The sequence below is a fragment of the Phyllobates terribilis genome, unplaced genomic scaffold, assembly GCF_046119375.1.
Source record: "Phyllobates terribilis strain yellow unplaced genomic scaffold, ASM4611937v1 Scaffold_11__3_contigs__length_659146591, whole genome shotgun sequence".
Classification (NCBI taxonomy): Eukaryota; Metazoa; Chordata; class Amphibia; order Anura; family Dendrobatidae; genus Phyllobates; species Phyllobates terribilis.
The window spans coordinates 272,110,091-272,126,534 of record NW_027362771.1 but is presented as its reverse complement, the minus strand read 5'-3'; the positions used below and the strand labels follow the sequence as shown (position 1 = coordinate 272,126,534).

Below are 16,444 nucleotides of genomic sequence, written 5' to 3'. Positions count from 1 at the left end.
AAAGAAGAGACTTACAGAGCAACAAACCCTGTATAGTGTTTTTAACCAGTAGGTATTCCATAAAGTCTAGGTTCAGTGATTTATATTTAGTTTTAAGATCTCTAAAAGAAACAAAAATTTTCCCGCTGAATAAGTCTCTAATCTGTTTGAGGCCTGCCCATGACCAAGAATCAGGAACCTTCCATTTGCTTATAAGTTCAATGCAGGACACAGGAAAATTCTTAATCTTCATCATATTTAGAGGATTTCTTACTGTATCTTGCTAATTTTTCCCATGCCTCCAATGTAGCCAAGAAGATGGGATGGGTTGGTTTAGGAGTAGAAGGAATAAATTAATGCTTTACAAGTAAAATCTGGAGAGAAGTATTGCCGTACAGAGCCAATTCTAATTCCAGCCATGGAGAAGAGGCATTTTCTTTAAACCAGTCTAGACTTTGTTTTATTAGATTTGAAAAGTAATAACGGAACAGATTGGAAGGCCCAAACCACCTTTCAACTTGTTTTTGTATAGCGTATTTCTTCCAATCCTTGCTCTTTTACCATCCCAGACAAATTTATTTATCAAGTTTTGAAGTTTAGTTATATATTATATCAGTATTAGTAAGCCAAAACCAGGAGTGGAACAATCAGAGGAAAAGTATAAGAGAAACACGTCACCATTTCTGTATTTATCACCCACTCCTGGTTTTGGCTTACAAAAACTGATGTAAAATACCAAATGCTGAACGTGACCGTGACCACGTGTGAACATGACCTTAAATTAGGTTCTGGATAAATCCACATAACATATCCGGAGAATGGGCCCTGTGAGCACTAATTTCCATCTCCATTGTCAGTACAATCAATATTTACTATAATATCATGGATGGCTTATTGAATGACTTCAGAGCTGAATGTTCTATATAGATATCCTTTTTTAAATGCAGTAGAAGAATAACTAAAGGGGAGATCACCTGCTTTTGTTTCTCCCCTGTAAGTCAGGAAGGAGAGCCGCTGCAGAAACAACTCACCATGACATTGGATTACATTAATTTAAAGAAGTATCATGTTGGGCAGCACGGTGGCTCAGTGGTTAGCACTGCAACCTTGCAGCGCTGGGGTCCTGGGTTCAAATCCCACCACGGACAACATCTGCAAGGAGTTTGCATGTTCTCCCCCTGTGTGCGGGGGTTTCCCGCAGGTTCTCCCACACTCCAAACAGATAGGGAATATAGATTGTGAGCCCCAATATGGACATTGTTGATATTATCTAAATTGTAAAGCTCTGCGGAACATGTTGGCGCTATATAAATAAAAAGATTATTATTTACTATTAATACCGTATTTTTTTTTGCAGCAGTTGAGGTAGATCAACAGTGGTTCCAAATTTAGAGAAGGGTTTGAGTTGATGGGAAATACTTTTTTTTAACTAAAATTCCAACTGTTCTGAATGTGTTTAATATGGTACTGATAATCAATAATAATAAAAAGAAATAATAATAAAAATACTAAAAATAAAATACTCTATAAAGCAAAAACAGTTCAACTAAACTAGAGAAACATAAATTATAGTGATCATAAAGGCAAATGTTACAATAAATAGAAAGGCATATACTCTTAGTAAAAGAAAGAAAAAAGTTGATTAAACTTCTTACTGTTTTGTCCAGCAAATTTTAGGAAACACAAATCATCAATGAAATGCTTTCACCATGTAATTTATTCCACTCATTTTGCTTTTAACAATAAAATATTTTTTTTATAGCAACAACTGTACATTGGCTCACCGATGGGAGTTTCCCAGATCCCTTTACACCGCTGTGATGTTTATGGAAAAGCATGTGCTGAATGTTGTCTTGCCAGGGACCCCTATTGTGCCTGGGATGGTTCTTCATGCTCCCGCTACTTTCCTACTGCTAAAAGGTGATAACCTCTAAGACATACTGCTTATTGTATTAGCCTGTAGAGTATTACACACTCAGTGTGCCTTTAACATTCTTCCGACATGTCATAATCTCCATAACATATGGCTGCTTGGTGTTATAGGAAAGAAAGCAAAGAGGGCAGATGGTATGAGCTGCTGAGTTTTATTTTATGGCATGAATTGAAATGCCTCAAACATGCATATGTCCATTTGTCCTGAAGCAGCCTCGGAAAGAAAAAACTAAATTAAAAGGAGCACAATGTTAAAGACGCATTATCATGAAAGGTCATCATACTGATTAATTCATTAATTATCATATAATTGAATGACTCATAATTACTGCCTTTGAACCGACGTTCCTCCCTCATTCATTACATATCAAAGATCTGAGACCACAGTTGAGCGCAGACAAAGTTACCACTTAGCTGCATGGAAATGCTTCGTGGCTCATATTTCATAAACTCATGTGTTGACTTAATTTCCACATATGACATTTGTTTGATATCCTTGTTTAATTCTATAAATAGATTGGCATAATTACTCAGTTCTATTCTTTGACATGTTTGACTTAAAATATTACGAAGGGGAATTTCCTTGAGAATCTACTTGTGCCCGGTGGTTTATTTTGATATATTAGATAATTCGAGTGGGCAGCCAAGTTTAATAAAACAAATGAATTCTACGCTAAGAAAACAATCACATTTGCAATGGGATCTCGAAATTGAATGTTATTGCTTTCTATTGAAAATGTCCTTGAACAAATTGAATCACCTCTGTGCAATTGTCCAATCTGTTCTTAGCATGCACAAAGTAGACTGTAAGTAATCTATTCAATAAACAACCTTCCGAGGCAGCCGAGACGCAGCACACTTCCCTTTCTGCCTTTGTATGAAATGACTTTGATCCCCAGCAGAAAATAACTGATTATCCCTCTATAACAGCTGACATGACTGATGCAACCAAGTGTCTCTACACCAAGAATACTTGACTTTTGCATACAGGAAGCTGAGTGAGATGATTAGAAGCGGATTTACAGCTCTGTTCTCAGACTAATCCCCTTTGCTGTGTCCTGACTTTGCAAATCCTCTAGCCATTTTCTACAATGACATTTTTACCATTTATGCCAAGCTTTGTGTGCTCAGCTTTTGTTTATGAATGGACTTTCACAAATGTTCTATATTAAAAAAAACAGTAATATATAAATATGTATGTGTGTGTATATATCTATATCTATATAAATATATATATATGTGTGTGTACACACATACACGCACATACTCCTCAATATAAAATTTGCATAACCAAGCAGAAAATGTCATTGAACTAAGCCTCGATAGATATGTTAATGACATGCAAATGGTGAAAAAATAGAAATAAAATTATCAAAACCTCTCAAGTTATTCATCATCGAGTATAAGCACACATGCAGAAATACACTCACTTACACTCTTTTCCATGTAGTTAATGAGCTTACTAATGGATGTTGAAATGTTTAGCCACACTAAATGCATTTGGGCAAATCATCAAGATCCACTGCTGGCAGCTCCCTCTACAAATTGCCGACCAATGACAAGTCTGGAGATGCTGCAGGTCACGGTAGCACGCTTAAGCAATGCTGGCTGCTCGCAGTAGCACAAGCAATATGCAGCCTGATAATTGTCATGTTGGAAAACAGCTTCTGAGATATTTCTTGTGCTATTGTGAGCAGCCTGCATGACCTAAATATACTACCATGACCTGCAGCGTCTCCAGACATGCTTTCCATCGAGCACATCTGGGACGTCATTGGTCGGCAATTGTAATGGTAACTGCAGTGGGTCTTGATGATTTGCATGCCCAAGAGCATTCAGCATGGCAGAGCATTGCTCAGTCAAACATTAATAACTTCACTGATGGTCTTCCAAGGTGCGCACATGTGTGTATTTCTGAGCATGATACTAATACATAAAACTGAATAAATCGAGATGTTTTGAAAATATTGTTTCATCATTTGCATAATATTAACATGTCTATTAACACTGTGATTTCCATCATTTCACAAATTCTCTGCTGCGGTGTTCTAGTTTCAATGTTGGGTAGTGTATATGCACAAGTGTGTGTGTATGTGTAAGTATGTGCGTGTATGTATATGTGTGTGTGTATGTATGTATGTGTGTATATAATATATATATATAATATATATATACACACAAGAATACATACAGTGTACAGTGCCTACAAGTAGTGTGCATGTTACAAGTGAAGTAAATACTTTATATTTATAGCATATATTTAATCTATAGACACATACAGTGCCTACAAGTAGTATTCAACCCCCTGCAGATTTAGCTGGTTGACACATGCGGAATTAACTTGGCATTGTGACATTTGTACTGTAGATCAGCCTGGAAGTGGGAAATGCACTGCAGCAAATTTTGTTTTTGTTTTTTTTTTTTGTTTTTTTTTTAAAACGTTAAAAGTTAATTCAGAGTGTCATTTATTATTCAACCCCTCAAACCACAAGAATTCTGTTTGGTCCCCCTAAAGTATTAAGAAGTAGTTCAGGCACCAAGAATAATGAGCTTCACATGTGTGGATTAAAGATCTCTTTTGCCAGCCTTTTCTGACTATTTAAGACCCTCCCCAAACTTGTGAACAGCACTCAGACATGGTCAACATGGGAATGACAAAGGAGCATTCCAAGGCCATCAGAGACAAGATCGTGGAGGGTCACAAGGCTGGCAATGGGTACAAAACCCTTTCCAAGGAGTTGGGCCTACCTGTCTCCACTGTTGGGAGCATCATCCGTAAGTGGAAGGCTTATGGAACTACTGTTAGCCTTCCACGGCCTGGACAGCCTTTGAAAGTGTCCTCCCGTGCCGAGGCCAGGCTTGTCCGAAGAGTCAAGGCTAACCCAAGGACAACAAGGAAGGAGCTCCGGGAAGATCTCATGGCAGTGGGGACATTGGTTTCAGTCAATACCATAAGTAACGTACTCCACCGCAATGGTCTCCGTTCCAGACGAGCCCGTAAGGTACCTTTACTTTCAAAGCGTCATGTCAAGGCTCATCTACAGTTTGCTCATAATCACTTGGAGGACTCTGAGACAGACTGGTTCAAGGTTCTATGATCTGATGAGACCAAGATCGAGATCTTTGGTGCCAACCACACACGTGACGTTTGGAGACTGGATGGCACTGCATACGACCCCAAGAATACCATCCCTACAGTCAAGCATGGTGGTGGCAGCATCATGCTGTGGGGCTGTTTCTCAGCCAAGGGGCCTGGCCATCTGGTCCGCATCCATGGGAATATGGATAGCACAGCCTACCTGGAGATTTTGGCCAAGAACCTCTGCTCCTCCATCAAGGATCTTAAGATGGGTCGTAATTTCATCTTCCAACAAGACAACGACCCAAAGCACACAGCCAAGAAAACCAAGGCCTGGTTCAAGAGGGAAAAAGTCAAGGTGTTGGAGTGGCCTAGTCAGTCTCCTGACCTTAACCCAATTGAAAACTTGTGGAAGGAGCTCAAGAATAAAGTCCACATGAGACACCCAAAGAACCTAGATAACTTGGAGAAGATCTGCATGGAGGAGTGGGCCAAGATAACTCCACAGACCTGTGCCGGCCTGATCAGGTCTTATAAAAGACGATTATTAGCTGTAATTGCAAACAAGGGTTATTCCACAAAATATTAAACATAGGGGTTGAATAATAATTGACCCACACTTTTATGTTTAAAATTTAATAAAATTCAACTGAGCAACATAACTTTTTGGTTTGTAAGATTTATGCTTCTGTTCATAAAACCTACTCTCGTTTGCAGTTTGAAGGCTCTAACTTATTTGCATCTTATCAAACCAGCTAAATCTGCAGGGGGTTGAATACTACTTGTAGGCACTGTATATATATTATATATACACTGTATATCTTTTATGGTACTGAAATTGCAAGAGTCCTCTAAATGAAAACTATACCATTTCACCTACCACTTTCCGTGTCACAGATTGATACACTTCATGTATTATTTTTTTATTAATAATATCCATTATAATAGCATTACTCACTTTATAAAATTGTATTACGTCATTTAGTATACACTTTTTATCAATAATGTAATAGTAATTATAAAAATATTATGACAGGCATTAAATATAATGTCTTCACAATTGAATTGATTGAAAAGTCGCATGTCCACATGAAAGTTTCCATAGTCTTGACATTTTGTAAACCGGTAATGAGGCCACTTTAAATTCTTCAGGCCTGCTAAAAAAAAAAAATAAATAAGAAAACCGTGAAATATCCTTCGAAACAATGCTTCTCAGTCTTATTGAACAAAATGTCAGCAGTTTGCAGGCTGAGATCAATATTTCCAATTGCCCTGGATGAAGCAACGCATACCTTCTCAATAAACGCATTCTGAAGAACATGTATTGATCTTTGTGTGACATGCTATTAGATGTGTAAAGAACTTGATCAGAAGCTGTTACATGACAAAAGATAACAATAGATCGTCATCCCGTCTTTTTTAAATCAAATATGGAATGACTTAAATGCACTTGTCGCCTTACATGCTTTTCTGAAAGAACATTGCCTTTGAAACTCGACAATTCAGTTATTTGACTACATAATATGCATTATTATCTCTTAGCTGAAAAGTAATGTGCCAAAAGTTTCTGCAGATTTCATCATGTATGAGGGTAAATCGGCATGCCAATATTCTAAACTTTTTTCTTCGTGTTAGATGTGCTATACTTTCATCGACAGAATACAATCAGCAAAGGAATATTTATATTTGCATCCCCTCCACAGCCTTCTTAAAAGAGCCATAACTTTTTTATTTTTCCATCACCATAGTTGTATGGGGGCTTTTTTTTTTCAGGGACGAGCTGTAGTTTTGAATGACATCATCGATTTTACTATATAATGTATTTCAAAATGGGAAAAAAAAGCAGGTGGGATGTAATGGTGAATAATATTTAGCGTTTTGTTTGTATGGCATTCAAAATAATGTCCTCCCAGTATAATTTTCTAGTTCAGCACAATTTCAGTGACACCTAACTTATATAGATTTTGCTTTTTATTCAAGTGGTGCAAAAAAATTTATAAGCTTGAAAAAAAAATTTTGGCTTGTGACACCATTTTTCAAAACCTCACAGTTTTGGGTACACACAATATCTTTATCTCTTTTTATTGCATTTTTTAGGGAGGTGTGATGACCAAAAAAAGCACAATTTTGGCTGGCGTTTTGATTTTTTTTTCTCTTTATAGTGTTAATCTTATGGGTTAATTATTTTTATACTTTAATAGATTTTATTTTTATGGGTGCAATGATACCAGTGTTATTTTTCTTATTTTTTATTTCATTATTTATGACAAATAAAGAAAGGAATTCAAATTTTTATATTAAAAATGTATGTATGTGTATATATATGTATATATATATATGTATATATATATATATATATATAAGTATATATATATATAAATATTTAAAGCTATTTTTATTCATTACTTTATTTTTTATTTTTTAGTCCCTAAGGGTACTTGAATCTGCAAAAATTTGATCTCTTATACTATATACTGTAATATGTAGAATTGCAGTGTATAGTAAAAATTGCTCATATCTTGATATTTATTTAAAAACAATTTGTAATCTTGAAATTTTAATGTTGGCCACTGGGGCTTTTTTAGACTCATACTTCCCATCTTATCAGGAAAAGTTTTCAGCAAGGCTCATATTATCAGAGTCAGGATGATTACAATGACAGGTAAATCTTCTATACACAGCTGATAACAGAGAATCCAAAAATCACAATAGTCGATGTCACATCTGATCCTGCTCTCCCTCCCTTCACAATGTCATTTGCACAGGCTCATTATACATTTTAAAGGGAATCTGTCAACAGGAGTTCACTCCACAAACTAATTATATGTGCATGTAGCTCTTTCAAAGACAAGTCCAGCAATACCTTTACATGGCCAGTCCCTTCCTCCATTACTGAGAAATCAGTGTTTGAATTGATATTCAAATGGCCATGGTAGAGGAGAACCCTCTGTCACTTAAACTCTATTCTCTTCCCACCACCACCTCCTCCTGCTTGACTGATAGCCAGTATACTATGTGACTTTAGGCAATGGAGCCATCAGTGGAGGAGAAGGATGCTGCACTGGAAGGAGACTAGAGGTGTAGTGACAGATTCTTCAGATCTACAGCCTTATTTGCATATCCGTTCAAATGCTGATTTCTCAACAAGGGGCATTAACCTGAAACACAGTATCTGCAAATTGAGATTCTGATTCTGGTTTTTACCCCAAGTCATGTGACAAGGCTCGTTAGAGAGTCGATTTTGACTTTTAGGATTGCTACTTCCTATAGGTGGCATTAGAGTTCTAGTCCTCTTCCTCTCTGAAGAGACAATATGCATATTTTCCAGAGGAGCATTGTGGCTTAAAAGTCTCCTCACCCACCTTGACATGCTTAACATGTCACTCTCCAGAAGGTGAAACGTTACCCCGTAGATCCTGGTCAGACACCTTTCAACCAGCCAAATCAGATCTCACACGTTGCACTGACGAGGGGCAGTACCACAAAACACAGTGTCTGCAAATTGAGATTCTGGTTCTGGCTTTTATCCAAAGTCATGTGACAAGGCTCGTTACAGATTCAATATTGACTTTTAGTTTTGCTACTTCCTATTGGTGGCACTAGAATTTTAGTCCTCTTCCTCTCTGAGGAGACAATTCTCAGTTATGGAGCAATGGACTGGCCATGTAAGGGTATTACTAAACTTGTCTTTGAAAGAGCTGCATGCACACAAAAGTAGTTGGGGTGTGAAATCTTGCTGACAGATTCCATTTAACACAATTATAAGGTTGGCATTTGATCATTGTGGCTGTGTACATGTGTTGTTTTCTGAAAATTGTCTCTTCAGAGATGAAGAGGACTAGAAATCTAGTGCCACTTACAGGAAGTAGCAATCCTAAAAGTTAATAGTGACCCTTTATCGAGCCTCATCACATGACTTAGGATATAAGCCAGAACCAGAAACTCATTTTGCAGACACTGTGTTGTGGGGTACTTCCCCTCGTCAGTGCAAAGTGTGAGTTCTCATTTGGCTGGGTGAGAGGCGTCAGACCGATATCTAAGGGGTAACATTTCTCCTTGCGGAGCATGCCTTGGTGAGGAGTCTTTTAAAGCAAACACAGGAAGTTAAAGTTTAAAAAAAAACAGTGGTTAGTGTAAAAAGTGCAAGATTTTTTCTAAAAAAAAAAGTTTTAATACAGGTTATGATATGTAAAAAAATGAAATAACAGTCAAAAATATTTAAAAAACACATTTAAAACAAAACCGTTATTTAAATAATGGTTCATTTTCTGATGATGGCTTCCCTTTAACATGGATATACCATAAAAAAGTATTTCTTATCCACAGAATAGTCAAGTGTATTAACACTGTGAGTCCATTTACTAAGCTTCCCAACAATTCTGAGAACAGGGGCTCAAAGTCTAGCATGGGAAATCACCACTCCTGTAGACAGCGAATAGAGCATTGGTCACACACATGCTCATTACAGCTCCATTCACACAGTGGACGTTTGAATTTCAAGATCCATGGACATCTCCGGTTTGGACCCTCAGTAATCATACATTTATCACTTATACATATTGTTTATGCGATTGCCCATTTAGCTAAGGTAATACCATGGTAAGAACCTCATAACATGCATGCTGCAAATATGACATTTGTTGACTCCTATTGTTAAAAAAAAGTTTCGTTTTTTTTTTTTTTTTTTTTTTTTTAAATGATGGTTCTCGGATAGAAAAAAGTGGTCAACTATGCTACTGAAGGCAGTTAAAAAAAAAAATTATTTCTACATATATACATTTTTTTATTTGCAATTTTTTTAGACGAACAAGAAGACAAGATATCAGAAATGGGGATCCTCTAACACACTGCTCAGATCTACAGCATCATGGTGAGTAAAATTACAATTCCACAGTTATACTAAGAATGATTTTCCAGTTCATGGGGGAGAAGAACTACTGCTTTAAAATTATATAATAACTACAGTTAGGCAAAAAGATTTTCCAATCCCTGGTTCAATGACCACGTCGGTTACCTATGGCTGCCAGACCAATGCCTTGCTTACCTCCTCCTACCATTCAGCATCCATTTCTTCTCTTCTGATTAGTAGGTCTTACTCTAAGTCATTCTTAAGACACCAGGTATGAAGACATCTAGGAGCAGGTTCGAAGGGCTCTGACCTGGCAGCCCAGTGAATCATTTTGCTTAACTCTAATAATAAGTAGAATACCTTTTTAAACCCTGTATCCTGCAAATAAAAATATTTTGAGAAATATTAACAATTAGTGGTTACAGACAAATGCTATACTTAGTCATGACTCATTTTGCTTCAAAAGTCCATGGAGATAGTGATATATGTCCATCACAATATGGGTGAATAAAGCTAACCCATCTCTCTTTGTGGGGGGGTTACTGTAGATCACACTTCAGATTGTGCATAGAAGTGGAGAAAAGGCAACAAAGAAGTAATGGTTGAACATCTCTGTGTATGGCCAGTTTTACTATATGCTGAATGTGACTTGCTATCTTTCTTATACTATTATTCTTTCTAAAATGTAGCTGTCACTGGAATTTTCTTTTTCTTCAAAACTAGTTATTTGAAAGATGCGTTGATACAGTATATAATGTTAAGCTACTAGCATAGTAAAAAAAAAGAGGCATCTGCTCAAATGGGTTTGTAATGTAAAAAAGAAACAATGGAATACAAACAACATATGGTCTAATCTAACCATAATGCCAGAGCGTAAAATTATGTCAATTTCCACACAACTGACTCATATAAAAATAAATGACTGTACATTATGCTTACATAATACTAGCATGAAATCTACTATGATTGCCGTTAACTTTATTGTTCTTTTCCCCAATTTTGCATAGATGGCTATTTTCATTGAGGATAGCAAATGAGCTGAATGGTGCCCATTTCTGTCCGGCACTGCAGAGTATACTGATGTTATAGAAGCAATGGGGAATATATCTTTCCTATTATATTGTTATTTATTTAATGCTATTTATTTAGCGCCATATTTCACAGCGCTTGACAGACATTATCATCACTATCCCCATTGAGGCTCGCAATGGAAATTCTCTACTAGTGTCTCTGGAGTGTGGGGGGGGAACTTAGTACTCAGAGGAAACCCATACAAACTCCTTACAGTTATTGTCCTTGGTATCTAAACTTAGGAGCTGCAAGGCTACAGTTCTAATCTCTCATCCAATGACCATGAGGCCCCAATTTAAGAGAGTGTCCACTTTTATCTTTATTTTAACAAATGTGTTGTGGACATTATTTCCTAGGACTTACTAATATAGAAGTATTACAGATTCGCATCCTTAGTGTAGTCTCGCTCACAAGCTGCATGCAGTCCTGTTCTCAAAATGGCTACTGATGGAGGAGCATGTGACCAGACCTACCTATCAGACTCCTCTAATTGAAAAACACTGTACATGGGAAAGCTGCTTTTTAATTGGAGGAAGCTGATGGACAGGTCTGGTCACATGCTCCTCCATCAAAAGCCATTTTGAGAACAAACGTGATTGCAGTGTGTGAGGAAGGTTACCATCTTCTGTCATTTTTGTAATATTGTTATTCGTTTTAGGAAAATATGTTGAGCTTCTTTTTTTTCTCTACAGTACCTAAACTTTTGTTTTTACATATTATGTGTACATCTCCGTCTGTGTCGGTTTATTTTAACTTATTTTTTTTGTGTGTCTTTATTTTACAAATTTTCAATATTTCCTCTCAATATTTAGTACCTGTAAGTCTTATTGGTCACACTAAATGGTAAATGTGCAGCTTTTCTCACAGGTTATTAACCTTCAATAATAAACACTGTTGCTTGAACTGCACCATGCCAAGTTTATTATTGTATTTTGTGGAATTTTTGACCATTTTTCATTTTTCCTTGTTTTAATGGCCAAGTAAAGGTTAGCGAATAATCTAATATTTCATCTCTGTATCCCCTTAGCTATATACGTCATTTATGAAACCACTTTTCATAAACAATTTTACATGACTTATGTGAAAGTAAAATTTGGGAACAGACAAAGTTCTGTGTATTATATGCTCACACATCTAATAGAAATACATTACGTATACTTTGCATTTGCTGATTTGTCAGAGATAGAAATGTTTTATAAGTGCTTTACATGAAATCTCTGTTCTTACTGCAAAAGGGAATGTGACAAAGGAAACCAGAATAATCTGCAGAGTTTTGGAGCCACAAATATTAGAACTGGGAATCCCTTAGGGTAGATTTCTGTCAATTAGCTTGAACCAACCAAGTACAGAACTAAAAAAGCAGCCTACTTCGTACAGCAGCATTTTATTACTAAGCGTCCAAGATGACTCTAAAATGAAAATTAGTTGTCTCCTCAGCAACAAAGTTACATTTTTACTTGTTTGACAAATGTAAAATATTATAGATCGTCTAAAATTACTTTTTGAACAATCACTAGACAATCAATCATCAGCTGAACGGTCAGCACTTTAACACTGCCATACATATTCTTGTCCATATTGGAAGTTATAGTCATTCCTAAAGGCCCATACATGTGTAAGGTGCCCCAGCGAGGTAGTCGTGGGCGAGCTCTAGTCCCCACTCACTATGGCACCCTACAGACAATGCGTGTCCTCCCTCTGAAGTGTGGCTGTGTATGTGTGGCTTTTCACTTACTTCAAGACATCCGATCGCGGCTGTCTCCAGGCATTTCTCTTCTGGGACCAGGGCAGCAAGAACTTCAGAGGACACAAGGTTCTTAACCAGAACTTGAACTTTACTTGGGGAAGAGGGATATATACAGTATTTACAGGCAGATATAATGGATAAGGCCCGACAGGCTATCATGTCTCTCCCAGGCACTGACAACATCTTCAGCCCTGGTTCCCTCTCTGGATGAAGCATCTCTTGTGACTCTATCTCTAGTCCACGAGATTCTTCTGTAACGTTAACAGTGACCTGGATCAAATATCTCCCCCACGTCCTAGCCTGGAGTCCTATTTATCTTCTTCCTGCTTCCTGCAGACTAGGAGTGCCTTGGGTCCTCACTCGCTCTGATGAGTTTCTCCGACCAGCTAACAGGACTCTTGCTCTTGCGTGAGGAGACTAGCACATTAGTGATCCCACTGTCTGAGGGTGTAGAGCTCCCGTCAACCCTAGCAGCCACTATAGTGAGGCTGCCCGCACGATTCCCCGTACTGTCTCTTAATGGCCTCTGGACACTAAAACCGAGGCTTTTTGTCAATGTGCCACCCCCTGTGAGCTGTCATCACACAGCATTAACTCACCACTGCCTGCAACCCTGCTAGCAGACTCAACCTGACATCTACCCTCAGAACAGTGGCATCTTGTGGCCATTTACAGGTACCGCAGCCCACAACGAATAATGCCAGGAACAAGCTCTATATCACTCAAGGCTTGATCCGGGCACTAAGTTCCCCCCTTTACTCTACTGACTGGACCAGTAAAGCTAACCCCTTAGCTTGGTCTACCAACAGTTCAGAGAGGTCTGACTTCAGGAACACTCCCTTTAACTATCTCAGTACCAAGGGAAGGCTAAGCCCTTCCCCACTATTACATTCCCCGACACTTTAATGTTGCTCGTCCCCGACCACACTAAACAATAAACACAAATCAGCAGCTATGACATTATATCACATTACTAAATTTTACTAAAACATTTTAGCAAACGACTGTTCCTGAGGTCATCTTCTTGGATGGAAGACCGGCCCTTCTCAGTTAAGTGCCCTGGAACAGCAATGTCCATGTCCATACTTTTAGGGCAGACCAACACCTCAATAGCCCCCAATCTGCTTCTAGGGCTGCATTCTGAGGCACACAGTCACAGGTAATACCCTGTGAGTCTCTTTCTTCTTGGCCCTAGCGGGGGTCACCGGTTCTTCCCGCCAGGCCGCAAGTCTCTTAGGTTTGGAAGATATCCATTCTCAAGGTGTGCCTCAGCATTATAAATTCCAGCAGAAAAAGGCGCAACAGGCGCAACGAAAAGAAAAACAAAAAGTAAAAAACTAAAGAGCAGCTCTCCTGGGCACACAAATTTTGGGCGCTGCTTAAGGCCTTCCTGGCCTGGGAAGTAGGGGAACAGTCAATTTTTTCACTTAAATCAACATGGGGCACTCCGCCCCCACTGGGTAACAGTCCCAAACTGCAGACAGGACCACCATCGATGGGTCCTACAGAGAAAAGTGGAAGGTCGACGGACCTTTCAACCAGCTCACTTCTTTCGGGCCTCCTTCCTTTCCTTCATTAAGGCGGCCCATGCTGTAGAGGAAGGTGGCTACTTCCACCTCCAGGGCTGGTCAGGGTATCGGCTACGCCTGGAGTCCTCATCCGAGGAGGTGGCGCTGCCACAGACAACTTGTGTGGGGCCGTAGCTAGTCACGGTGAAGTTGTGAACCTCCTGACTGACAGCAGCCTGAGTCCTTTCGGCGACTCCACAACTAACCGCCTCGGCCCCTTCTGGGTGTTTAGTGGTTGAGCCTACAGCCTCACTGGGAGAATCAGCCCTACTACCACCTGGGACATCCTCCTCTTTTTCAACGCCATCTCCCCGCTGCTGGCGTCTGGACTCTTCTTCCTGTGGGATGCCGGCCTTGGGAGGGGACACGAATCCTCCAGGGGCTTCCCTAGATTGACGTTGCCGAGCCTCCCTCTCAGCTCTTCGCCGGAAGACCTGCCTGTCCTTTTCCAGGACGTCCTCCCATTTATATGGGTGGGTGACCGCAGCCGCGTACCTCCCCCTTGCACATTCGCATTTCACAAAGCGAACAATCTCCCCTTCATGCAGGTTGTGGAGGCGATTGGGCAGGTATTCGCGCTTAACGGCTTCCCGGCTGACAAACACCTCATGCCCGGTCCACTCTTCCTCAAGGAACCCGTATCCCTCGCGAACACAGAACTCCACAACCTGCCCCCGGGTCTGGGAGTCCTCCACTGACTCCCTCCGTGCCGTGTTGGACCCCTCTATCCAGCCTCTTAGGAAGGTGTCGGTCCACCGCCGCTGCTCCCGCGAGGTCATCGGAGGGTCGCGGGTGGCCCACTGTGGACTTCCAGGCTTGGTGTACCGCTCTGCGGAGGGGGAATGTAGGGCCTCCAAGGCCAATGACCAGAAGCTCTCTTGCGGGGCCTTTCTTTTAGGGGGCTTCTCCTCTGCTCCGCCGCCTGAGGGCCTCTGTTGCCGCCGAGGCTGCTGAGGCAGGTTCTACAGGGGTGACCGGCCGCTGGGGCATGGACCGCTCACCTTCTCTTAGCTCCGCTGCAACTATGGCTCCGGCCCCACCGGGATATTCTCCTCCCTCAGCCGAGGGGGACGACTCCTCCGGTATCCGGCTCCAGCACCACACACGAACCTTGTGCAGAAGCAGGCCCAGCTCTGGATCGGGCCTAGTGGCCCACTGGACAGCCACTGGGGTAAAGGCAACGGTTCGCGGGTAGCGCCCACCGGCGAACGGCTTCCAGCCGCGGCCCCTGGGGTAATAATCTGCAGGGTCTCCAACTCTCCGTTGGTCTCCCGCACGCTGTTAGGCTCTACGGCTGCCATTTTTGCAAGACGTCCGCTGCCGGATCTCCTTCTCCTGACGTGTTGGACAGAAAATGGCGCCGGTCTCTTACCGGTGACGCGCGTCCTGCTCCGCCTCTTCCTAGGCCGGCCCTCTGACGCGACCGCCGCATCACTCGTCACTCTCGGCCGCTCCACCTTCAGCCGCGCCCCCTCTCTGTGCGCGCTGATACTCATGGGGCTGGGCTTCACTTTACGCCGCGCCCTCTTCCTCTCTGGACTTCCCATCCTGGGATGCATCTTCACCGCTGGGCCCATCCTTCTTCGGGCCGGAACTCGTAGGGGCTGGACATCTTTTCGCGCTCTCCAGCGCCGTCCACTCCCACGATAGGCGGTTCTTCTCCCAGACTTTACCGCCATCGTCACCATCTTGGAATCCATGCTTCGGGCCGCCATCTTGGGCCGCATGCCTTCCAACACTTTCTCCTCAGTGTCCTGTGTCGGCTCTTCCCCGCTTTCTTCATGCGAGGAGCTCGCATCCTGCCGACTACGCCAAATGTAAGGTGCCCCAGCGAGGTAGTCTTGGGCGAGCTGTAGTCCCCACTCGCTATGGCACCCTACAGACAATACGCGTCCTCCCTCTGAAGTGTGGCTGTGTATGTGTTGCTCTTCACTTACTTCAAGCCATCCGATCGTGGCTGTCTCCAGGCATTTCTCTTCAGGGACCAGGGCAGCAAGAACTTCAGAGGACACAAGGTTCTTAACCAGAACTTGAACTTTACTTGGGGAAGAGGGATATATACAGTATTTACAGGCAGATAAAATGGATAAGGCCCGACAGGCTATCATCTCTCTCACAGGCACTGACAACATCTTCAGCCCTGGTTCCCTCTCTGGATGAAGCATCTCTTGTGACTCTATCTCTAATCCACGAGATTCTTCTGTAACGTTAACAGTGAC

The 16,444-nt window shown here is 41.0% G+C and overlaps 1 protein-coding gene across 2 annotated transcripts in view; it reads left to right on the top strand.

The window, feature by feature from the left end:
• Positions 1-16,444, top strand: part of SEMA3A (semaphorin 3A) — a 274,816-nt gene that overhangs the window by 240,991 nt on the left and 17,381 nt on the right. For both annotated transcript variants that reach the window (XM_073652330.1, XM_073652329.1), the window contains exons 14-15: positions 1,742-1,899; positions 9,793-9,860. In XM_073652330.1, the coding sequence (XP_073508431.1) occupies positions 1,742-1,899; positions 9,793-9,860 (226 nt within the window). The remainder of the gene's footprint in view (positions 1-1,741; positions 1,900-9,792; positions 9,861-16,444) is intronic.